The 23,735-nt window shown below is 60.2% G+C and overlaps 1 protein-coding gene across 1 annotated transcript in view; it reads left to right on the forward strand.

Moving 5' to 3' along the window:
- The window catches only part of LRP1 (LDL receptor related protein 1), an 85,121-nt gene extending 63,260 nt beyond the window's left edge, over positions 1-21,861 (forward strand). The window contains exons 44-89 of the mRNA XM_054442952.2: positions 192-384; positions 2,101-2,226; positions 2,431-2,559; positions 2,820-2,939; positions 3,153-3,266; positions 3,608-3,757; positions 3,831-3,953; positions 4,239-4,355; positions 4,525-4,653; positions 4,912-5,034; positions 5,117-5,257; positions 5,341-5,531; positions 6,236-6,419; positions 6,563-6,648; positions 6,809-6,928; positions 7,420-7,607; positions 7,729-7,934; positions 8,460-8,648; positions 9,125-9,273; positions 9,690-9,783; positions 9,947-10,063; positions 10,282-10,401; positions 10,745-10,867; positions 11,028-11,153; positions 11,669-11,785; positions 12,429-12,535; positions 12,637-12,769; positions 13,617-13,736; positions 13,834-13,956; positions 14,315-14,455; positions 14,557-14,691; positions 14,764-14,883; positions 15,680-15,948; positions 17,192-17,370; positions 17,864-17,970; positions 18,238-18,354; positions 18,847-19,023; positions 19,184-19,324; positions 19,462-19,635; positions 19,873-20,034; positions 20,331-20,505; positions 20,642-20,743; positions 20,905-20,969; positions 21,082-21,172; positions 21,272-21,416; positions 21,570-21,861. Coding sequence (XP_054298927.1) covers positions 192-384; positions 2,101-2,226; positions 2,431-2,559; positions 2,820-2,939; positions 3,153-3,266; positions 3,608-3,757; positions 3,831-3,953; positions 4,239-4,355; positions 4,525-4,653; positions 4,912-5,034; positions 5,117-5,257; positions 5,341-5,531; positions 6,236-6,419; positions 6,563-6,648; positions 6,809-6,928; positions 7,420-7,607; positions 7,729-7,934; positions 8,460-8,648; positions 9,125-9,273; positions 9,690-9,783; positions 9,947-10,063; positions 10,282-10,401; positions 10,745-10,867; positions 11,028-11,153; positions 11,669-11,785; positions 12,429-12,535; positions 12,637-12,769; positions 13,617-13,736; positions 13,834-13,956; positions 14,315-14,455; positions 14,557-14,691; positions 14,764-14,883; positions 15,680-15,948; positions 17,192-17,370; positions 17,864-17,970; positions 18,238-18,354; positions 18,847-19,023; positions 19,184-19,324; positions 19,462-19,635; positions 19,873-20,034; positions 20,331-20,505; positions 20,642-20,743; positions 20,905-20,969; positions 21,082-21,172; positions 21,272-21,416; positions 21,570-21,710 — 6,399 coding nt within the window. The 3' untranslated portion in view covers positions 21,711-21,861. The remainder of the gene's footprint in view (positions 1-191; positions 385-2,100; positions 2,227-2,430; positions 2,560-2,819; positions 2,940-3,152; positions 3,267-3,607; positions 3,758-3,830; positions 3,954-4,238; positions 4,356-4,524; positions 4,654-4,911; positions 5,035-5,116; positions 5,258-5,340; positions 5,532-6,235; positions 6,420-6,562; positions 6,649-6,808; positions 6,929-7,419; positions 7,608-7,728; positions 7,935-8,459; positions 8,649-9,124; positions 9,274-9,689; positions 9,784-9,946; positions 10,064-10,281; positions 10,402-10,744; positions 10,868-11,027; positions 11,154-11,668; positions 11,786-12,428; positions 12,536-12,636; positions 12,770-13,616; positions 13,737-13,833; positions 13,957-14,314; positions 14,456-14,556; positions 14,692-14,763; positions 14,884-15,679; positions 15,949-17,191; positions 17,371-17,863; positions 17,971-18,237; positions 18,355-18,846; positions 19,024-19,183; positions 19,325-19,461; positions 19,636-19,872; positions 20,035-20,330; positions 20,506-20,641; positions 20,744-20,904; positions 20,970-21,081; positions 21,173-21,271; positions 21,417-21,569) is intronic.
- Positions 21,862-23,735: the final 1,874 nt, after the last annotated feature.

A 23,735-nucleotide genomic window follows, 5' to 3' on the forward strand; every position in this document is an offset into this window, starting at 1 on the left:
CCTCCAGGCCCCAGCCTCGGTCCACCCCACCCTGTCCAGCTTGCTCCTCATCAGCTAGATGAGGGAGATGGCAGGATGCCTCTGCGGGCCCTCACTCTGTAGCTGTCAGAGGCCAGGCCGGGCTGTGGTCCGGTGGAGACTGGGCAAGAGGCCCAAGCGGCGCTGTGACGGTGATGGCACTGTCTCCACAGGTGATCCTAAAGTCAGAGCCTGTCCACCCCTTCGGGCTGGCTGTGTACGGGGAGCACATTTTCTGGACCGACTGGGTGCGGCGGGCAGTGCAGCGGGCCAACAAGCATGTGGGCAGCAACATGAAGCTGCTGCGCGTGGACATCCCCCAGCAGCCCATGGGCATCATTGCCGTGGCCAACGACACCAACAGCTGTGAGTGGGACTGCCGCCACCTGCCTCACCCTCCTGCCTGTCGTGCTTGGACATACAAATACACACCCCGCACACACACCACACATACCATACACACCCTACACATACCACACACACACATCCCACACATACTACACTACACACACCACACCCCTCCCACACACACATCACACCATACACACCCCCCACACACCACATACACATACACCCCCGACACATACACACATACACACCCCACACACACACCACATACACACACCACACATATCACATGCACACCCCACATACACCACACCACACACACACACCACACACACCACACACACACCACACATATACCACATACACACACCACCACACACACCACACATACCACACACACTACACACCCCCCACACACCCCCACACACACCACACACAACCATACTACATACACACCCCACACACACACCACATACACACACCACATACACACATTCCCCCCACACACACCACACGTACCACATACACACACCACCACACACACAATACATACACCACATAGTACACACACTGCAGCACATACAAGATACACACCACACCATACAACACACCACACACACCACACAGGACACGTACACCACACACACAACCAACACACACCACATGCACACACACACACACAACACATATACACATACACACAACACACATACTATACCACACACGCAGCACACACACCACACCACACACACACCACATACACACATACCACACACACTGCAGCACACGCAAGACACACACCACACCATGCAACACACCACACACACACCACATACACACACCACACATGACACATACACACCACACATAGGACACACATACACATGCCACACACCTACCACCCACAACACATATCACACACACACACCACACAGCACACACACCACACAGCACACGTACCACAAACACACCACACACACACAGATACACACACACATCACACTTCACACAGACATACTATAAACACCCCACACACCACACACCACACCCCACACACACTTGACTGGTCCTGCTCTCCCTGGGCCTCCATTACGCAGGCACACACAGCTGTACACACCTTTGAAACTGCAAAACCCCCAGTGCTCCTGTACCCCTTCCCACCAGGGCATCTACACACACAGATGGACTCTGCACACGCCTGGCATCTCCTCCACGTTGCACACACACATTCATGTCACACCCGCCCCTCAGGGCTCATCCATGCCCTCAGCACCCCCACCCCCACCCTGGTCACTCTCCTCACTTGGAGCCACACAGACAGCCGAGAGCCTGGGTGCACGTGCCCTCAGTGGGCACAAGTACATGCCCCAGCACCCCCCACCACAGACCTGCAGCTTTCCCAGGCGTCTCCCATGTGCCCTGGGGCTCGCTACTGCACTCATGATCTCAGGGCCCTCAGACTCGAATCTCCCAGAAACACTCCTCAAAGCCCACGGTGCCCTGCCTAAAAGCACACACATCCTCAACAGCACACCCGCCGAAAACCCCATGCACCTGGCCCTCCCACGGCAGCCATCCCCATGCCCTCCCCACTGCCTCTGCAAGCCGCTGTGCCTGCCATGGCTGAGCAGAGGCTTGGGAGCTCCATGAAGTCAGTGAGTGGGTGGGTACGCTCTGGGTGCCTGCACAGCTGAGAACACTCTCCAGCCCTGCGCCCGCCCTGTCCCTGCTCAGGTGAACTCTCTCCATGCCGAATCAACAACGGTGGCTGCCAGGACCTGTGTCTGCTCACTCACCAGGGCCATGTCAACTGCTCATGCCGAGGGGGCCGAATCCTCCAGGATGACCTCACCTGCCGAGGTGAGAGAGGTGGGGGGAGGGGCTGGCGGGGAACCCAAGCACACACCAGGGATGGTGACCATATCCCCCACATGCTCCAGCCCAGCCCCCCAAAGCCTTTTGCCAAGAAGAAGCTGATGATGACCTCAGCTCCCCGGGGGAGGAGGCGTGGGCACTGGGGCCCACAGCCCTGGCTCAGAAAGCTCCCTCCACCTCCCCCCCCAGCGGTGAATTCCTCTTGCCGAGCACAAGATGAGTTTGAGTGTGCCAATGGCGAGTGCATCAACTTCAGCCTGACCTGCGACGGCGTCCCCCACTGCAAGGACAAGTCCGATGAGAAGCCATCCTACTGCAGTAAGGAGCCCCCTGCAGCCCCTGCCTCTTCCAGGCCCAGAGCCCAGGTCCTCCTCCCCCAGGCCCCTCAGGATGGAGCAGGATCAGGACCCAGCTTCCTGACCATGAATTTTGGGAGCTCATGAAGGGCAGAACCACCGTTAGTCTGGACTGGGCCTTTGGGTTTGGGGGCGGCCAGCTGGACACGTGCATGATGTCTCAGGGAGGCAGCCCTTTCCCGGTGCCTGTGGCTGACTCGCAGCCTACTCCTCCATTTGCAGACTCCCGCCGCTGCAAGAAGACTTTCCGCCAGTGCAGCAACGGGCGCTGCGTGTCCAACATGCTGTGGTGCAACGGGGCCGACGACTGTGGGGATGGCTCTGACGAGATCCCCTGCAACAGTGAGTGAGGCGCACTGGCGTAACCCATCTGTACCTCAGTTCCTGCCCCACCCCTCCCTGGCCGAGCTTTGTCCGTGGGCCCCGTGGTGTCTGGTTCAAGGCACTCTGTGACAGGCCAGGGCAGATGCTGTGGGCCAGGAGCTCCGTCCTGCATCCTCCTGGCCCCCAAAGAGAAAACTCTGGCCTGATGGTACGGGGCGGGCACTGTTCTAGAGACAGCCTGTGGTGTTGGCGAGTTCCGCTGCCGGGATGGGACCTGCATCGGGAACTCCAGCCGCTGCAACCAGTTTGTGGATTGTGAGGACGCCTCAGATGAGATGAACTGCAGTGAGTGACGCCCTTTGCTGGCACCTCCTGGGCTCCTCCCCATCGCTCACTGCATCTCCTGCCTTCAGGCCCTTCTGCACCTGCCCACATTCCTCTCTGCCTTCCCTCATCCCCACTGACAGCCTCCATCTCCCTGAGGCCCTGTCCCCATCCCGCTCCTGTTCTTGGGCTCCCGTGGGGTTCCGAGAGGGGGCAGTGAGCAGATGGTGCAGACAGCGCCCCACCGGAAGGGCATCATTCAACTTTTGGAAAAGCCTGAAGGCTCCATAGGGCTGACAGCTGCCCCAGTCAGGGATGATCCAGGGGGAACCAGGTATCACCCTCACCCCTGCCCCTACCAGGTGCCACCGACTGCAGCAGCTACTTCCGTCTGGGTGTGAAGGGCGTGCTCTTCCAGCCCTGCGAGCGGACCTCACTCTGCTACGCACCCAGCTGGGTGTGTGATGGCGCCAATGACTGCGGGGACTACAGTGATGAGCGTGACTGCCCAGGTGGGCAGGGGCAGGTGTGTGGTGGGTGGTGGCCTGAGGTGAGCAGGGCCCTCACACCTGCCTCACCCCCCAGGTGTGAAACGCCCCAGATGCCCTCTGAATTACTTCGCCTGCCCTAGTGGGCGCTGCATCCCCATGAGCTGGACGTGTGACAAGGAGGATGACTGTGAACATGGCGAGGACGAGACCCACTGCAGTGAGTGACCACTGCACCCACTCAGTGCTCCAAGAACCTGCTGGGCCCCACTTATTAGTCCTCCCCAGCAAATGCCCCCTTGGAAAAGGGCACCCAGAGCCTTCACCCCCTGCCCCACACCCCAACTCTTGAGGTCAGATTCAGAGACTCTGCCTCTAGCTGCTGCTGAGCCCCCCCACAGAGGGGTGCTGTGGGCATCTCTCCTGTCCTTCCCATGGCATCGGCCTCCCCAGGTGGGTGACCCCCCGCCCTTCCCCATCTAACTGTGGCTTCTGACTGCCCCAGACAAGTTCTGCTCAGAGGCCCAGTTTGAGTGCCAGAACCATCGCTGCATCTCCAAGCAGTGGCTGTGTGACGGCAGCGATGACTGTGGGGATGGCTCAGACGAGGCTGCTCACTGTGGTGAGGAAGCTGGGATTGGGCCGGGGGAGGTGCCCCAGGGAGGGACAGACCCCACCCAATGCCACCCCACACACAGACACCCCTGCAGATGACGGCAAAGCATCACCTCCGCTGCTAGCCCTGATCCACCCCCTCCTAAGTCTCTCGGTGGCCCCCTCTCCCCCTACAGAAGGCAAGACGTGCGGCCCCTCCTCCTTCTCCTGCCCTGGCACCCACGTGTGCGTCCCCGAGCGCTGGCTCTGTGACGGTGACAAAGACTGTGCTGATGGTGCAGACGAGAGCATCGCAGCTGGTTGCTGTGAGTGGCAGGGCCGCGTGGAGCGGGTGGACAGCAAATGGCCACAGTCTCACTTTGCAGATGGGGAAGCCGGGGTGCAGGAGAGGAAATGCCTCAGCGGGGTCCACTAGGGGCGGAGCCATAGCTGTAACCCAGGTGTCCAGACTCCTCATCCAGTGCCCTGCCCACTCTACCAGGAGAACCACAGGAGGTCAGAGTGGCGGACGGTCAGCCCCTGACCGGGCAGGGCTGAAGGGCTGTGTCCACCTCTGTCCACAGTATACAACAGCACTTGCGACGACCGTGAGTTCATGTGCCAGAACCGCCAGTGCATCCCCAAGCACTTCGTGTGTGACCACGACCGTGACTGTGCAGATGGCTCTGATGAGTCCCCCGAGTGTGGTGAGCCCTCGGCGGTGGTGGGAGGAGGCCCTGCCCTCCACCGGGCCAGGGCATCAGCCTCACAGGTCCGTTCCTCCCCCAGAGTACCCGACCTGTGGCCCCAGTGAGTTCCGCTGTGCCAATGGGCGCTGTCTGAGCTCCCGCCAGTGGGAGTGTGATGGCGAGAATGACTGCCACGACCAGAGTGACGAGGCTCCCAAGAATCCACACTGCACCAGCCCAGGTGGGCCCCAGACCTGGCTCCCCTCTGCCCCCTCCCCAGACTGCCTGAGACCCCGCTGACCTGCCGCCTCCGCCCCTCTGCAGAGCACAAATGCAATGCCTCGTCACAGTTCCTGTGCAGCAGTGGGCGCTGTGTGGCTGAGGAACTGCTCTGCAACGGCCAGGATGACTGTGGCGACAGCTCGGACGAGCGTGGCTGCCACATCAATGAGTGTCTGAGCCACAAGCTCAGTGGTTGCAGCCAGGACTGTGAGGACCTCAAGATCGGCTTCAAGGTATGCCCAGCCCTGGGGAGGAGCTTCCACACCCCAGACGTGCCAGGAACACCTTTCTCCACTGCCTCATTCATTCATTCATCCCCTAGACAGTGGGGATACAGCAGTGAATGAGACAGAAATCTGCTTGGTTGGGGTCTGCCTCTATCTGGCAGGTAGAGAGCCAGCAGATTTGCTGACAGATGAGATACGGAGTATGAGAGGAAGAAAGGAGTGAGGCGTCAAGTAGGCAAGAGATACACGGGTCTGGAGTTCAAGGAGAAGCCCAGGCTGGAGAGGGAAGTCTGGGAGTTATCATCATAGAGATGCTATTTGAATCTGTGAGCCTGGTTATGATTCCCAAGGGAGCAGTGTAGGTGGAGAAGAGAGGAGTCCAAAGTCTGAGCCCCGAGCTGAGCAACAGCCAGGAGCAGGGAGGTGAGGGGACCAGCAGAAGAGCCTGAGAAGGAGCAGCTGCTGAGGCAGGAGAACAGCCACGAGAAGAAAACATTTCCAGGGGCAGGGCACGCGCAGCTGTGTCAAATGACACTCGGGGGCACACAGAAGGAGGCCTGCACTGTGGGCCAGCTGGGTGGGCTCAGTACCCATGTGCTGCTGCCCCTAGTGAGGCCAGGTAGAGGGAACTGGAGTCTCTGAGCCTGGTCTCCAGGGTGGGAGGCCCAGACCCTGCCACACGCCCAGCCCAAGGCTCCCTGTGCCTGCAGTGCCGCTGTCGCCCTGGCTTCCGGCTGAAGGACGACGGCCGGACATGTGCTGATGTGGACGAGTGCAGCACCACCTTCCCCTGCAGCCAGCGCTGCATCAACACCCATGGCAGCTATAAGTGTCTGTGTGTGGAGGGCTACGCACCCCGCGGCGGCGACCCCCACAGCTGCAAGGCTGTGACTGGTGAGATGCGCGCTTGGAGGGCATGAGGTGACCCAGGCAGCTAGGGGCTGTGTGGGACAACCCGGGCGGCAGAGCTCCAGACAGGCAGGAGACCAGGGCCGCTAGAATGTTCCAGGGGCTGAGGCAAGATCCTCTGTCTGCAGACGAGGAACCGTTTCTGATCTTCGCCAACCGGTACTACCTGCGCAAGCTCAACCTGGACGGGTCCAACTACACGTTACTTAAGCAGGTACCAAACCCAGGCCCTCCTCCCCGGTGCCCATCTCCCAGACCCAGCACAGCCTCCCCTGCAAGTCTCCCCGCTTAGGTCCAACCATCCCTCCCCCAGATGCAAATGTGGCCCCTGCTGCCACAACTGACTTCTGCTCTCCCTCCCTCCCCAAATCCAGGGCCTGAACAATGCCGTTGCCTTGGACTTTGACTACCGAGAGCAGATGATCTACTGGACAGATGTGACGACCCAGGGCAGCATGATCCGAAGGATGCACCTTAACGGGAGCAACGTGCAGGTGAGGTGGGCGGCCCTCGGCGACCGACACTGGCCCGCCTCAGATGACTGTTTTCAGATCATCTCTCCTTCCCGCCCCACCAACCCAAATTGCTTCCTTCTCACTCCACTAGTCACTATATGACTGCTTGTTCTAGCTGCTCACTCTCCTCTGGGCCCAGACAGCAAGGACCAGGAGATTCCTCTTGCCCTTCCCCTCGCTGCCAGCCCCACGTCTCCTTAATCATCAGGAAGTTCCCCGTGAGGTCTGGCCAAGCACTGTGAGGCTTGGGGTGTGGTCCCATTCACCTAGAGCCCCCTCTCATAGAGCCTCTGCTGACACCTACACAGTGTCAGGCCCAGGACTGGGCATTTTACCTCCATGGTTCTCCCACCAGAGCTGGCAGAGGGAGCTCTACCCCATTTTACATGAGGGGAGGCTGAGCCTCACAGAGGCTTGCAGGTCCTCCCCCAGGTCACCCAGAGCTCTCCCTCCCCTGCCCCTTCTTGCAGGTCCTACACCGTACAGGCCTCAGCAACCCCGATGGGCTGGCTGTGGACTGGGTGGGTGGCAACCTGTACTGGTGCGACAAAGGCCGGGACACCATCGAGGTGTCCAAGCTCAATGGGGCCTATCGGACGGTGCTGGTCAGCTCTGGCCTCCGTGAGCCCAGGGCTCTGGTGGTGGATGTGCAGAATGGGTATGTGGCTGAGGAGGGTTGGGGGAGCCCCTGAAAGCAGCATCCAAGCCCAGCCTCCCTGCAGGCCACTGGTGGGATGGGTTACGGGATCTCCCAGGGCTCACTGCCCACCCATCGCCAGGTACCTGTACTGGACAGACTGGGGTGACCATTCACTGATCGGCCGCATCGGCATGGATGGGTCCAGCCGCAGCGTCATCGTGGACACCAAGATCACATGGCCCAACGGCCTTACGCTGGACTATGTCACTGAACGCATCTACTGGGCCGACGCCCGCGAGGACTACATTGAATTTGCCAGCCTGGATGGCTCTAATCGCCATGTTGGTCAGTGTGCCAGTGAGGCTGTGCAGGCACAGCAGACTCTGTGGGGATGGAGGTCTGAAGCGACAGGGGATCAAGTTTTGGGGACAAAAGTGGACATAAAAAGCGGAGGATATGGCCTGAGGACACCACTCGCTGGGGTGTGGGGTTCAGAGCTTCCCCAGCCTGGCCACCACCCAGCTCCCTTGGGAAGGAAGAGGAGAGGCCCTTCCCTTGTATACACATTTCTGGAGGACTGACCCCTAGGAGGGTGGGGGTGGGAGGCCTGCGATTGAGAACTGCAGTGCTCCCCACTTCCCAAGGGGAACCATACACTGGCGGGGCAGGAATTTGCCATGAGGCAGTCTAGGTTTGAACTCCAGCTCTGACACTTGTTAGCTATGAGACCATGGGGGGCCCCTGAACCATTTGTAACTGGGGCTGACACCCACCTCTCAGGGTGGTGGTGGGGCTTGAGGAGGTGGAGTGGGCCGGCACCCTGTCCGAGCTCGGGCTGACTGGCACTGTGCCTGCCCCTCGGCCCCACAGTGCTGAGCCAGGACATCCCGCACATCTTTGCACTGACCCTGTTTGAGGACTACGTCTACTGGACCGACTGGGAAACAAAGTCCATCAACCGAGCCCACAAGACCACGGGCACCAACAAAACGCTCCTCATCAGCACGCTGCACCGGCCCATGGACCTGCATGTCTTCCATGCCCTGCGCCAGCCGGATGGTGAGCAGGCAAGGGGTGGGAGCAGGCGAAGGGTGAGCCAAGCACCGGGGTCCCTGGGAGTTCCTGCTCATCCCTTCTCCAGCATTGACCACGCCCTCCTGGCCAGACACTGGGAGACTCCAGGAGGGTCTAGACAGGGGATGGTCTGGCTCCTGGGAGCTTCAGCCCAACCTGGATCCAGCCCTGGAGTCTGGTGGCAGCAAGGCCCTGAGGCCAGTCAAGTTGGGGATCTGGGTGCTGGGCCCCCAGAAGGAAGGCTGGCCCCTGGGAGGGAAGCACAGAGGAGGTGGGTAGCTGGCCTTCAGGCCTGGCCTGATCCTGGGACCTTGAGAGAATCCTTTCCTATCTCCGGCTTCAGCTCCCTCCTAAAAGAGGCAGGGTTCAGACCCACCCGCCTCTGTCCAGGGTAGAGTGAGTGAGGCAGTCTTTGGTAGGCCAGAAAATGTCACCACATTTCACGATGTTTTCTCTGGCAGTGCCCAATCACCCCTGCAAGGTCAACAATGGTGGCTGCAGCAACCTGTGCCTGCTGTCCCCTGGGGGAGGGCACAAATGTGCCTGCCCCACCAACTTCTACCTGGGCAGCGATGGGCGCACCTGTGTGTCCAACTGCACGGCGAGCCAGGTGAGGCTGTCCCTCAGACCCCATCACCAGTGCCCGCTCCCCAACCCCCCAATCCTCCTTGGACCCCAACACCTGCTCTGTCCTAATGTCCTCACGCATCTGGTTTTCCCACACTAACACCCCCACATTTCTTGCCTACCTCTTGTCTCCCCACAGCAATACTTTTACCCCCATCACCTCACACAGACACCTCCACACCCTAACCTTGACCTTCCTCGCCATGCTTCAGTGCTGCCTTCCCCACCCTATCCCACGCAGTCCCATACCTGGCCTTTCTGCACTCACCATAGCCCAACCTGCCCCATAACACCCTGACCCCTGCCTCAACTTCTTTGAAACATCCAAGCCCCTCAAAAGAAAGACTTCTGAGTCCCCCAGACCCCCACCAACCCCTCTTGCCCCCGCCTGCCCTCCAGTTTGTATGCAAGAACGACAAGTGCATCCCCTTCTGGTGGAAGTGTGACACCGAGGACGACTGCGGAGACCACTCAGACGAGCCCCCGGACTGCCGTGAGTGCCTGCTGGGGGTGACAGGAGGGACCCCAGCTGTGTCGGAGGCCTGACTCCTGAGGCTTTGAATGGCCACTGGAGAGGCTGGGGCTGTGGTGCCCTGCAAGTGGACCTGGCCGTGTCCACCCCAGCTGCTCTGACTCTGAGCCTCCCTCTCTGGCAGCTGAGTTCAAGTGCCGGCCCGGACAGTTCCAGTGCTCCACAGGTATCTGCACAAACCCTGCCTTCATCTGCGATGGTGACAATGACTGCCAGGACAACAGTGACGAGGCCAACTGTGGTAAAGCGCTGCCTGCCCACCCTCCCTCCTTCCCCAGCATCTTCTCTGCCCCAGGATTTGGGGCTTTCAAGGGCAGGGAAGTTGCAGCCCACGGCAGCTTGCTCTCCAGGCTGGATTCCTGCTGCTCAAGCCTGTGTCCTCCCCGCTGAGGGATGGGCACCCTTTCCCTGCCCCTGAGTCCTCCCTTCACCACGAGTCACCCTCTCCTCCCTCCACAGACATCCACGTCTGCTTGCCCAGTCAGTTCAAATGCACCAACACCAACCGCTGTATTCCTGGCATCTTCCGCTGCAATGGGCAGGACAACTGCGGAGATGGGGAGGATGAGAGGGACTGCCGTGAGTGTCGGAGGTGGTGGTGGGGCGGTGGTGGGAGATGACACGGAGGCAGGGCAGGCAGAATCTCCCCACAGCTTTGAGAGGCTCTCAAATAGCTTTAGTAGATGGGCAATACAAATTATATTGGGTGTAACTTGCTTTGCTCATAAAAATCATCATGCATGATATACAGACATAGAGATCCAGAAAACAAAAAGCACCAAAACTGGGGATAAACTGTTCCTTCCTCCAAAGAAGTTGCTGGCAGGACCAAGGCCAGGGCTTGGAAGAGGGAGAAGACGGTGATGGTGAACTGGAGTGGCAGGTGTAAGGGAGGGCCCTCATTCTCTTGCCCGCCCTGCAGCCGAGGTGACCTGCGCCCCCAACCAGTTCCAGTGCTCCATTACCAAACGGTGCATACCCCGGGTCTGGGTCTGCGACCGGGACAATGACTGTGTGGATGGCAGTGATGAGCCCGCCAACTGCAGTGAGTTGCCTGGCCTGGAGCCCAGCTTCCCTCCCCAGTGTCTGCTGCTCACACCACCCCGACGTGTGACCCCCTCAGTGGCCGCTCCCTCACCCTCCCCACCCTCCCAGCACACTCCTGGAAGGAGTCTCATCCTCACCCCATGCCCATCCGCTTGCAGCCCAGATGACCTGTGGTGTGGACGAGTTCCGCTGCAAGGATTCGGGCCGCTGCATCCCAGCGCGTTGGAAGTGTGACGGAGAGGATGACTGTGGGGATGGCTCGGATGAGCCCAAGGAAGAGTGTGGTGAGCCGAGACCCCACTCCAGGAGGAAGACCGTCTACCTGGGTGGGAGGCATGGCGCCCCTGGCAGGCGGAGGGCTGGGGGCCGCCTGCTCACCGGTCTTGGCGTGGCCCTGCTGCTGGGCTTCCTGGGCCTGCTGTGGGGCTGGGGAAGGAGGCCTGGCTGGAGCTCACTTCCCCACATCCATCCATGCCCCATGTCTCCCAGTTTCCCTATCCCTGCCCCTGCCCACGCCTCATCCACACATACCTGTGTGGAGTTTTCCCTGCCCACCCTATGGGATCTGTTCATCTCCTCCCCAAGGCAGCTGCCCACACACACCCCCCCAACCATGTCTCCTGTCCCCAAACCTCCTTATAGACCCCACATCTCAAAACACCACCTGGGCTCCCCGCGGCTGACCCTTCCCAAGCTGGGATGCCCACCCTCCCTACCAGGCCAGCCTGACCATGCCTGCTTGGACCCTAATGTCTGCCCCAGCCCTGTCCCTGACTGCCCTGACACTTGCCTCCTCCAGATGAACGCACCTGTGAGCCATACCAGTTCCGCTGCAAGAACAACCGCTGCGTGCCTGGCCGCTGGCAGTGCGACTACGACAACGATTGCGGTGACAACTCTGATGAAGAGAGCTGCAGTACGTCCCCACCCACCCAGCCCCGCGTGAGCCCCTCCCAGGCCTGGCCCTTGCCGCGCCGCCCTCCTGCCACAGGCCGTGCCAGAGCTGGCGGCCACCTCCCAGGGCGGGGGCAGGAGCCGCCCTCCTCACCCACCCCACTCCATGTCGTGTATTTGAGTTTGTGCCATTTCACCTCATCTCATGTTTCTCTCCATTTTCACACTGTCCTCTCGGGGTTGCAGAGGTAGGTGTCTCTGATGTGCCTGTGCTCCCACCATACCCCCACCTCTGTCCCAGAGCCCCCCGTCCCTGTGCCGTGCCTCTACCCATCATCCTTGATTGACCTCTACCCAAACCCTGGTGCTTGTCTCAGTGGTCTTGCCCCCGCTCCCCTCCCCAAACACAGTCTGTCCTGAGGGCAAGGCCAGGGACCTGTGCCCTCTCTGGTGTCTGTCCCATGGGGTAAGTGTGAGCCCGCCTGTGCCCAGCTGTTCCATAGGGGCAGCCAGTGGGCTCTGCCAGGACTGGCTCGGCATCTGGGTCAGTCAGCTGTGGCCTTCAGAGACACGGGGATGGGCCTTGGGCTCGGGACTGTGCCACTACTGAGGCCTGGAGTCCTTGTGCCCACCCTCCTGGGCCTGTCTCCCCCTGTCCTTCCCAGCCCCTCGACCCTGCTCCGAGAGTGAGTTCTCCTGTGCCAATGGCCGCTGCATCGCGGGGCGCTGGAAATGCGATGGAGACCACGACTGCGCGGACGGCTCGGATGAGGTGGGCAGGGAGATGAGAAGGAAGGAGATGGCCTCAGAGGAGTTCAGGCAGGGCTTGGGGGGTGCTGAGAGCTGACCGGCTGCCTGTGCCCATGCCCACAGAAAGACTGCACCCCCCGCTGTGACATGGACCAGTTCCAGTGCAAGAGCGGCCACTGCATCCCCCTGCGCTGGCGCTGTGACGCAGACGCCGACTGCATGGACGGCAGCGACGAGGAGGCCTGCGGCACTGGCGGTGCGCCCCTTGGCTTGGTCTCCCTGGGTCCTCCCTCTACTGCCAACCCCGCCACATGGCTCAGTCATTCACTCATTCTTTCTCTTCTGTATTCATTCTTCATGCAACAAATATTTATTGAGCATTTACCATGTACCAGGCACTGCCATAGGTGTTAGGGACGTAGTGGTAAACAAGACGCAGGGCCCCTGAATACACATTTTTGTGTGGGTTGTGCCCAGCTCAATGCCCCCTAGTCTAGGGGACCAGTTGAGCTGAAATCCAGCAAACCCTGAGGGCTGTGCCCATCTAGGCCCCACCCCACAAGTCCCTCCGAGTCAGCCTGCTACCCCAAGAAGAAAAGCCCTGCCTATTTTCGCTTCCTGGGGGCAGTGAGACAGTGCCTGTCCCTCGCTGACCTACCTGGGCTCTGCAGCACAGAGGGGTCAGGTGAAGCCCGGGGTGAGAAAAGACTGGAGCTTGGAGCGGAAATCCAGCTGTGCGGGCAGATGTCTTGGCTCTGCCTTGGTAGGCCAGGCACAGGGATGGGAACCTGGTCTTCCGTTCCCAGCCCAGTGCTGTTCCCACGTCCCCACTGTGGAACTACACAGCACAGTGCCTTGCCACATACCAGAGAAGGAGTGCCCTCTGAACTCCTCCAGACACCCCTGAAAAATGGCCTCTTCTCCCCCAAATACCAGAGGAGGCAGTTTGGCCCCACCAAGTAGAAAATTAAGAGGCCTGGTTCCAATTTGGCTGTGCCACTGCTTGCCTGGTGACCCCTCTGAGCCTGGAACCCCCACCTGTGGAGACAAAGGTCTGGGTGGGCTCATGGCTCATTCCATCTCTTGGCTCCCCCTGGCACCAGTGCGGACCTGCCCCCTGGACGAGTTCCAGTGCAACAACACCTTGTGCAAGCCGCTGGCCTGGAAGTGTGATGGCGAGGATGACTGTGGGGACAACTCAGATGAGAACCCCGAGGAGTGTGGTGAGATTTGGGGCGGGGCTCCCGGGCTCCCCAGTGGCCAGCAACCACCCCCACTCCCAAGACTGATTCTGGCTCTGTGTCCCCCTGGCTGCCGCAGCCCGGTTCGTGTGCCCTCCCAACCGGCCCTTCCGTTGCAAGAATGACCGCGTCTGTCTGTGGATCGGGCGCCAGTGCGACGGCATGGACAACTGTGGGGATGGGACTGATGAAGAGGACTGTGGTGAGCAGGGGGCCTACGAGAGGCCTGCAGGGGCGGGTAGTGCACAGTGGGGTGAGTGTGGGTCTCGTAGGAGCCGCACTGGGGTTAGGGTTAACCAGGAGGACTTGCCCAGGAAGGGGAGGATCCATTGCTAGGAGCCTGGGGGCTCTTCGTTAGGAAAGAGAAGCCCCTGGGGAAGGCTCTGGGGGCTGCCTGATGCCTTAGGTCTTGGAGGTGGGGCTGGGAACCCGAATGTTTGACCTGCTCCCCCTGCAAGCCTTGTCACTTAGGAGTTGGGAGCCACTGTTATCTATGGGGCTGCCGTGGGAGGAGGAGGCAGGGGTGAATACCTAGGGCCTAAAGCCTCTGCCCTCCTCAGAGCCCCCCACAGCCCAGACCACCCACTGCAAAGACAAGAAGGAGTTTCTGTGCCGGAACCAGCGCTGCCTCTCCTCCTCCCTGCGCTGCAACATGTTCGATGACTGCGGGGATGGCTCTGACGAGGAGGACTGCAGCATCGGTGAGGCCCGGCAGCGGACCGGACGCCGGTGGGGAGGGGGGAGAGCCAAGCCCTGGCCTGGGGTGGCTCAAGGGAGGGCATCTACTCTCTGTCCCCCACAGACCCCAAGCTGACCAGCTGCGCCACCAACGCCAGCATCTGTGGGGACGAGGCACGCTGCGTGCGCACCGAGAAAGCGGCCTACTGTGCCTGCCGCTCGGGCTTCCACACCGTGCCCGGCCAGCCCGGATGCCAAGGTAGGAAAGCGGGGCAGAGCAGGGGCGGACACCCCAACTGTGGACTCCCATGACCCTCCCTGTAACCCTTAGACATCAACGAGTGCCTGCGCTTCGGCACCTGCTCCCAGCTCTGCAACAACACCAAGGGCGGCCACCTCTGCAGCTGCGCTCGGAACTTCATGAAGACGCACAACACCTGCAAGGCTGAAGGTGCTGGAGCCGCCAGAGGGCAGAAAGGCTGGGTGGGGCAGGGCGACTGGGAAATCAAATGGGGCCGACTTGGAATGGAATGTCTTCCTGCGGACATCTTGCCCAGACAGGAAGCCCCAGACTCATAGATGCAGCTGCCTGAGCACAGTGCTGGCCCAGCAGCGGGGGCAGGTCCTGGGGCTGGCTGACTGAAGGAGTCTGGGGTGTGGCAGTGCTCTGAATTGCACACACACCTCCTCACCCACCACTGCCAGGACGAGAGCACACTCAGACACGCATTGCACACTCAGTCATGGGGGCCTCACCTGCACATTCCCCACACGCTTTGATGCCCACCTGTGCCTTCCACATGCCTGTACACAGACATTCACACACACCCCTGGCACACATACACCCCCACCATGCACTCCCATGCACACCCACATGCTCCATGCCAAGCACACACACCCCATGTGCCTATGCACCCCCGAGCATGTGCCAGGCAGTTTGTAGCAGAGAGCGTGGTGATGCCATCCAGCAGCCGTGAGGAGGCGGAAATCTCTGGGTCTGGAGGGGCAGGGACAGCTTTCTGACTGAAAGGAGCAGGTCACAGTGGATCAGCTCAGGGGAGGAGAGGAGGAGGTCCAGAGGCTGAGGTTGGAGCCTGCAACCCTGAGCAGGGAGGGTAAGCAGCAGCTTCTGGCTGGAGCAGATGGTCCTACCAGGAGAGAGGACACTGTTCACGTGAAAGGAGCTGAGCTGGGTGGGGTGCACACCTGCATCCCACAGCCCCAGCCCTGGCCTCTTGCTTCTCCAGGCTCTGAGTACCAGGTCCTGTACATCGCTGATGACAATGAGATCCGCAGTCTGTTCCCCGGGCACCCCCATTCGGCTTATGAGCAGGCATTCCAGGGTGACGAGAGTGTCCGCATTGATGCCATGGATGTCCATGTCAAGGCTGGCCGTGTCTATTGGACCAACTGGCACACGGGCACCATCTCCTACCACAGCCTGCCACCTGCTGCGCCTCCTACCACTTCCAACCGCCACCGGCGACAGATTGACCGGGGTGTCACCCACCTCAACGTGAGTGCCCAACCTGGCGTGGATGGAGTGGAAGACCTCCATAGAGCAGGTGGTTCAGAACAGGATTTGAAAAGGGCAGTGCTGGCTGGGCACAGTGGCTCACGCCTGTAATCCCAGCACTTTGGGAGGCCAAGGAGGGCAGATCACCTGAGATCAGGAGTTTGAGACCAGCGTGGCAACACGGTGAAACCCTGTCTCTACTAAAAATACAAAAATTTGGCTGAGCGCGGCGGCTCACGCCTGTAATCCCAGCACTTTGGGAGGCAGAGGTGGGTGGATCACCAGGTCAGGAGATCCAGACCAACCTGGCTAACACGGTGAAACCCCGTCTCTATTAAAAAATACAAAAAAATTAGCCGGGCATGGTGGCGGGCGCCTGTAGTCCCAGCTACTTGGGAAGCTGGGGCAGGAGAATGGCGTGAACCTGGGAGGCGGAGCTTGCAGTGAGCCGAGATCGCGCCACTGCACTCCAGCCTGGGTGAGAGAGTGAGACTCGGTCTCAAAATAAATAAATAAATAAATAAAATAATAATAAAATAAAATAAAAATACAAAGATTAGCCAGGCATGGTGGCGGGCGCCTGTAATCCCAGCTACTCGGGAGGCTGAAGCAGGAGAATCCCTTGAACCCGGAAGGTGGAAGTTGCAGTGAGCCGAGTGCCACTCGGTTGCAGTGGCACCAAGGTTGCAGAATAGCACTGCACTCCAGCCTGGATGATAGAGCGAGACTCGGTCTCAAAAAAAAAAAAAAGAAAAAGAAAAGAAAAGGGCAGTGCAAAGGGCAAAGGGTGAGAGTGGGGTAGGGGGCAGTCTTAGGATTGTGTTCTGAGGCATGGCCAGCGGGAAGACAGAGCAGCGGGAATGGTAGGCAGCTGGCTGTGCTGCGGGCAGCCCAGGGCACAGGGCACGATGGGCAGGCAGACAGCCCTCTGGCACCAATCCTCCATCGTTGCCACCACCCACTGTGTACGTCTTAGCTGCCTCATTTAACCTCTTTGGGTTTTACTTTGTGTATCAATAAAATTAGGTGATCATCGCCATCGCACAGGCTTCAGGGAGGGCTCACCAGCCACGTGTGAGAGCTGCGAGTCTGGCGCATAAGCTCCATGCCGGTTGATTCTCTTTAAAGCCAGGGGCCTGGCTGTGAGCCTGGGGTGACGTTCCAGCAGGCTGGCAGAGTGGTGGTGGGAGGATAATGGCAGGAAGACAAAGTGGTGGCCCCTGAACCTGTGGCTTCCATTCAGATTTCAGGGCTGAAGATGCCCAGAGGCATCGCCATCGACTGGGTGGCCGGGAACGTGTACTGGACCGACTCGGGCCGAGATGTGATTGAGGTGGCGCAGATGAAGGGCGAGAACCGCAAGACGCTCATCTCGGGCATGATTGACGAGCCCCACGCCATTGTGGTGGACCCACTGAGGGGGTGGGCAAGGGCCCTGGGGGGAGGTCTCTGGGCTGGTGGTAGGAAGCCCCGGGACAGGGTTGGGGGCTGCACCCACAGGCGTGCCCTTCCCTCCCAGGCCAGCCTGAGGACAGAGTCCTTTTCAGGCCCTTGGGTCTTCTTGGCCACCCCTGCCTGGCCCTCCCCATGCTGCCTCTGCCCAGGGCCCACAGCTGGGCCTGCTCGGGCAGGGACCTGACCTCTGCTTGGCCGGCTGTCGTGCACAGCCACACTCTGCCCTGGGGAACAGCTCTGCCAGCGTCGGTGGCTCTGAATGAGCACACTGTGGTTTTAGAGGAAAAGCCCCTCAACCTGCTCAGAAGCGGACTCCCTCCTGCTTCTCTGTAGAAGGACAGAACGCCCTCCTCCCAGTCCCCAGCAGTCCCTGTGCCCAGACCAAGAAGCCGGTGTCCTGCCTGGGCCTGCCTCCTCTGGCCCTCCGGCCTGCCCACACTCACCCCTTCTCCCTCCCCAGCACCATGTACTGGTCAGACTGGGGCAACCACCCCAAGATTGAGACGGCAGCGATGGATGGGACGCTTCGGGAGACACTGGTGCAGGACAACATTCAGTGGCCCACAGGTTTGTGGGGCAGGGTGCAAGAGGGACAGGGGTGTGGAGGGGGCCCGGCTCGCAGAGCCCAGCTGCTGCTGAAGTCACACAAAAGCAAGGGATGGGATGGGGCTTGGACTGGGGCAGGGCAGATTGGCCGTGGAGGCTTTTCCTGGAAGAGGTGACTGTGAGTGGCGTATGAACAGGGTGGAGCTGTCCCAGGCATAGAGGCAGTTCTTTCCACCCCGAGCCTGGGTTGGGGAGGCCAAGCTCTCACAGTGCTCTCTCCCTCCCCAGGCCTGGCCGTGGATTATCACAATGAACGGCTGTACTGGGCAGACGCCAAGCTCTCAGTCATCGGCAGCATCCGGCTCAATGGCACGGACCCCATTGTGGCTGCTGACAGCAAACGAGGTCAGAGCCTGGCAGCAGTCGCAGTCCCCAGCCCTGTCCCCAGCCTTGCCATCCTCCCTACTGAGCCAAAGGCCTCACTTCAATGCCTCCCATCCTTTGTCACTGACCCCCAGCAATGCTGTAGCGCCTTCCAGGCCTCTCCAGCTGGCCTCCCCCTGAACCAGCCTTGCAGGCCTGAGACCCACCCTGACTCTCTGGCCTACTTGTCCATTCATTGGTTGGGTTGCATGGAGGCAGCATAGGTACATCAGGAACGTAGCAAATTGGGGGAGAAGGAATAGAAGTCAGCCATGAATGACCCCAGAAGTCTGGGGGTGATGGGACCTTTTGCCAGTAGTGGCCACAGGAGGAGGAACAGGTGTGGGGAGGGAGAATTTGGTCTGGATGTGTTGAGTTTGAGGTGTCTGGGAGCCACGGGTGCCAGTGTCTTGGACAGCATGGCCAGGGCCTGAGTGCCCCTCAGGTCCCCTCTGACTCCACCTCCTCCCCCAGGCCTAAGTCACCCCTTCAGCATCGACGTCTTTGAGGATTACATCTATGGTGTCACCTACATCAATAATCGTGTCTTCAAGATCCATAAGTTTGGCCACAGCCCCTTGGTCAACCTGACAGGGGGCCTGAGCCACGCCTCTGACGTGGTCCTGTACCATCAGCACAAGCAGCCCGAAGGTGGGGGCGGAGGGGAGCCTGGGCTGGGGAAGGGAGGCCTGTGGGTATTGAGTCTCCAAGCTGTGGCCTTGGGACCTGGTGGAGAGGGGGTCACCCTGGGCTCACAGGGCTCAGAGAAGGGTCCTGTTCAGCATCCTCCCCACCCCACCCATACCTGCAGTGACCAACCCATGTGACCGCAAGAAATGCGAGTGGCTCTGCCTGCTGAGCCCCAGTGGGCCTGTCTGCACCTGTCCCAATGGGAAGCGGCTGGACAACGGCACATGTGTGCCTGTGCCCTCTCCAACGCCCCCCCCAGATGGTACGCTCATGCCCTCCCAGACCCAGCCATGCCCCAGGACCATCTCCTTCCCGTGGCTCCTGACTTCCCCTGACCTTGTTGCCTGTCCCTCTCCTCGCATTCCCCTGGCTCTGCCCCTTGACGGGCCCTTCCTGCAGCTCCCCGGCCTGGAACCTGTAACCTGCAGTGCTTCAACGGTGGCAGCTGTTTCCTCAATGCACGGAGGCAGCCCAAGTGCCGCTGCCAACCCCGCTACACGGGTGACAAGTGTGAACTGGACCAGTGCTGGGAGCACTGTCGCAATGGGGGCACCTGTGCTGCCTCCCCCTCTGGTATGCCCCCTCGTCCTGCCACGCCTGCTCCTTGCCCCTGGGCCCCAGCCCCACCACCCACCACCCCACCTCAGGCAAATGCCCAGCCCCTGCCTCGCCTCCAGCCTCCTTTCCACAACCCAGCATCCAGTCACTCCAGTCTCTGCCTCTCGCCCAGGTCCCCCCAGCCCATTCCTCTGCTATAGGGCCAGGTGGTCCCGAGGGCCACAGTCCCGCTCACACATCCTCTCCCACCAGGCATGCCCACGTGCCGGTGCCCCACAGGCTTCACAGGCCCCAAATGCACCCAGCAGGTGTGTGCGGGCTACTGTGCCAACAACAGCACCTGCACTGTCAACCAGGGCAACCAGCCCCAGTGCCGATGCCTACCCGGCTTCCTGGGCGACCGCTGCCAGTACCGTGAGTGAGCCATCCCTGGGCCCCAGGGCAGGCGGGAGGGTGACGGGGGACCCCAGAGCATGGGGTGATGTTCAACCTGTGCCTGGGACCCACAGGGGCAAGTTCAGGAAAGGAGGCCTTACGCAGCTGAGCCAGGCCCAAGCTGCTGGCGCTTCCCCACAAAGGTGCTGGCACACTTCCCCTGAGGCAGTGCGCCCCCGGCACCAAGATCATGCAAACAGAAAAGCTCTGTTCAACCTATGGAGAGCCCTCATGAGGGTGGGGCTTGAGGCACTTCTCTCTCTCCCCAACCACAGGGCAGTGCTCTGGCTACTGTGAGAACTTTGGCACATGCCAGATGGCTGCTGATGGCTCCCGACAATGCCGCTGCACTGCCTACTTTGAGGGACCGAGGTGTGAGGTGAACAAGTGCAGCCGCTGTCTCGAAGGGGCCTGTGTGGTCAACAAGCAGAGTGGGGATGTCACCTGCAAGTGAGTGGGGCCCTCCTCCACAGTTCCACCCAGCCTGGCCCCTGCCCTGTCCTAGCCCTGCCCTGCCCCTCCCTTCCTCAGCATCCCAGGCACACCTCTGCCAGCCCCAGCCCCAGCCTCTGATTCCTTCCTGCAGCTGCACGGACGGCCGGGTGGCCCCCAGCTGTCTGACCTGCGTCGGCCACTGCAGCAATGGCGGCTCCTGTACCATGAACAGCAAAATGATGCCTGAGTGCCAGTGAGTTGGGCCCGGGCTTCACCCAGGCATAGATCATCCCTCCCTTCCCCAGATTTGAGCAGGAGGACCGTCAGGCCTCAGTGCCCACCCCCCGCCCCGTTTCCCTGGCAGCAGTGGCTATGGAGGTTATGCCTACTCAGCCGTGTCCCTCCTTTCTGCAGGTGCCCACCCCACATGACAGGGCCCCGGTGTGAGGAGCATGTCTTCAGCCAGCAGCAGCCAGGACGTAGGTGGCAGGGGTTGGGGCAGGCAGGGCCACCAGGACCTAGAGCAGGGGGACTGTGTGCCTCCTGCTTCCCTGAGCCTTGGTGACTCAGTGTCCCACCTCTTCCCTCCAGATATAGCCTCCATCCTAATCCCTCTGCTGTTGCTGCTGCTGCTGCTTCTGGTGGCCGGAGTGGTATTCTGGTATAAGCGGCGAGTCCAAGGGTGAGTCACAGGGAATCTGGAACATTCTGGTCATTATTTTGCCATCCTAGCCTTCCCGCCCAATAATCTCTGTCTCCTTATACTCCTGCCTCTCCCCAGGGCTAAGGGCTTCCAGCACCAACGGATGACCAACGGGGCCATGAACGTGGAGATTGGAAACCCCACCTACAAGATGTACGAAGGCGGAGAGCCTGATGACGTGGGAGGCCTACTGGATGCCGACTTTGCCCTGGACCCTGACAAGGTGGGCTGGGAGGCGGGCAGGGTCGAGGGCCAAGAGGCCGTGGGTGGCCTAACCAAAGGTGTTGGGTTAGGTGAGGGACGGAGGTGGGGGTGGGGTGACCTGGGCTACAGGCCCAGCTCCTGAGCCCTACCTGAACCCTCTGTCACCCTGCAGCCCACCAACTTCACCAACCCCGTGTATGCCACACTCTACATGGGGGGCCACGGCAGTCGCCACTCCCTGGCCAGCACGGACGAGAAGCGAGAACTCCTGGGCCGGGGCCCTGAGGACGAGATAGGGGACCCCTTGGCATAGGGCCCTGCCCCGTCGGACTGCCCCCAGAAAGCCTCCTGCCCCCTGCCAGTGAAGTCCTTCAGTGAGCCCCTCCCCAGCCAGCCCTTCCCTGGTCCCGCCGGATGTATAAATGTAAAAATGAAGGAATTACGTTTTATATGTGAGCGAGCAAGCCGGTAAGCGAGCACAGTATTATTTCTCCATCCCCTCCCTGCCTGCTCCTCGGCACCCCCATGCTGCCTTCAGGGAGACAGGCAGGGAGGGCTCGGGGCTGCACCTCCTACCCTCCCACCAGAACGCACCCCACTGGGAGAGCTGGTGGTGCAGCCTCCCCCTCCCTGTATAAGACACTTTGCCAAGGCTCTCCCCTCTCGCCCCTATCCCTGCTTGCCCGCTCCCACAGCTCCCTGAGGGCTAATTCTGGAAAGGGAGAGTTCTTTGCTGCCCCTGTCTGGAAGATGTGGCTCTGGGTGAGGTAGGCAGGAAAGGACGGAGTGTTTTAGTTCTTGGGGGAGGCCACCCCAAAGCCCAGCCCCGACTCCAGGGGGCACCTATGAGATGGCCGTGCTCAACCCCCCTCCCAGACCGGCCCTCCCTGTCTCCAGGGCCCCCACCGAGGTTCCCAGGGCTGGAGACTTCCTCTGGTAAACATGCCCCCAGCCTCCCCTCCCCTGGGGACACCAAGGAGGTGGGCCACACCCGGGAAGGGAAAGCTGGCAGCCCCGTTTTGGGGACGTGAACGTTTTAATAATTTTTGCTGAATTCCTTTACAACTAAATAACACAGATATTGTTATAAATAAAATTGTAAAAAAAAAAAAAAAAAAAAAAAAAAGGCCAAAAAAAAAAAAGAAAGAAAAAAAGCCGCTGGTGTCCGCCTGTGTGTGAGAGACGCTGGGAGCTGAGGCTGCGCTTTCCTGCTTCGGCCACCAGAGGGAGACCTGCCCCGTGCTGGAGGCAGGCTGGCGCGTGGTTTTCAGTGCCCTTCTCCCAGGGTCCTTTCCCTCTCCATCTTGCTGTGCCCGGGAAGCGGGTGGCACTGGACTTGACATGGAAGATCTGCTTCTCCTGGCTGTGTGACCTTCAGCCGTAACTTCGAGTCTCCGGATTTTGTGTTCCCTCTGGCTCTAGGACACTAACTCAGATCTGTTTCTCTGCGTTCACTTCTACCAGACACTACCCCCCTACCCAAAATGATCTCCCACAGTGAGAAGCCCCACTATAAGAAGTGAACACACTGAGGCTGCGAAGGCTTTCTCATCCTTCAGGGTGCTCCCATGCGGTTCTCTCTGCCTGAGTCTGCTCTTGAAGCATTGACATCTCACTTTGTGGAGACTAATGAATCAAATGCGAAGTAAAATGCTGCATTCCAGAGCCAGGTGTCTCCTGCGGTGAAGGAGAGCTGGGAAGACCAGTTTGCCAGGCCCCCTAGGCCCCCAGCAGCTCCAGCTCACCAATCATTTCAGTCATTCCAAGGGGTAACAGGAAAAAACTGTCAATCAAAGGTGTCCAGGTCCATTTCAACCGCTGCCTAGAGGGGGAACTTCTTGCAGAAAGTTGCACAGTTTACACTGCCCAGGACTAGAGAGGGTTTGAGCCCCAGGACAGCAAATATGAGCTCAGGGAGGGTGGCTGCAAATGTCTGAAGATCCCTTACCCAACTCCCAATCGGGGAGTGCTGCCTTTCATTCCTCCTCCCTCACTGGTTCAACTCCAGGAGATTCCTCCCAGGCTTCCTTCTGCCTTGGGGAAGCTACAAGTCTAGGCACCTGTGGAAAGAGGAGCCCTCCCCTTCCCTTCTTAGCCTTGAGAAGCCCTCTCCAACCTCATCCTCCAAGCCAACTCTGAGATCCTCCCCTGCCTTCCCAAGGGCCCTGGATGGGCAACTCTGCGGGGAAACAGAATCCGTGGTTGCCGAGTAGGAGGTCTGTGTCCCAATCTGGCCACCAGGTGGTGTCTGTACTCCTGCAGCACTGCCTATCCTGAAGCCCCACACAGCCCCCGCCTCAGCACTCATTATGCACCTTCGGGGGACCCCAGCCCAGCC

The sequence above is a fragment of the Pongo pygmaeus genome, chromosome 10, assembly GCF_028885625.2.
Source record: "Pongo pygmaeus isolate AG05252 chromosome 10, NHGRI_mPonPyg2-v2.0_pri, whole genome shotgun sequence".
NCBI lineage: Eukaryota > Metazoa > Chordata > Mammalia > Primates > Hominidae > Pongo > Pongo pygmaeus.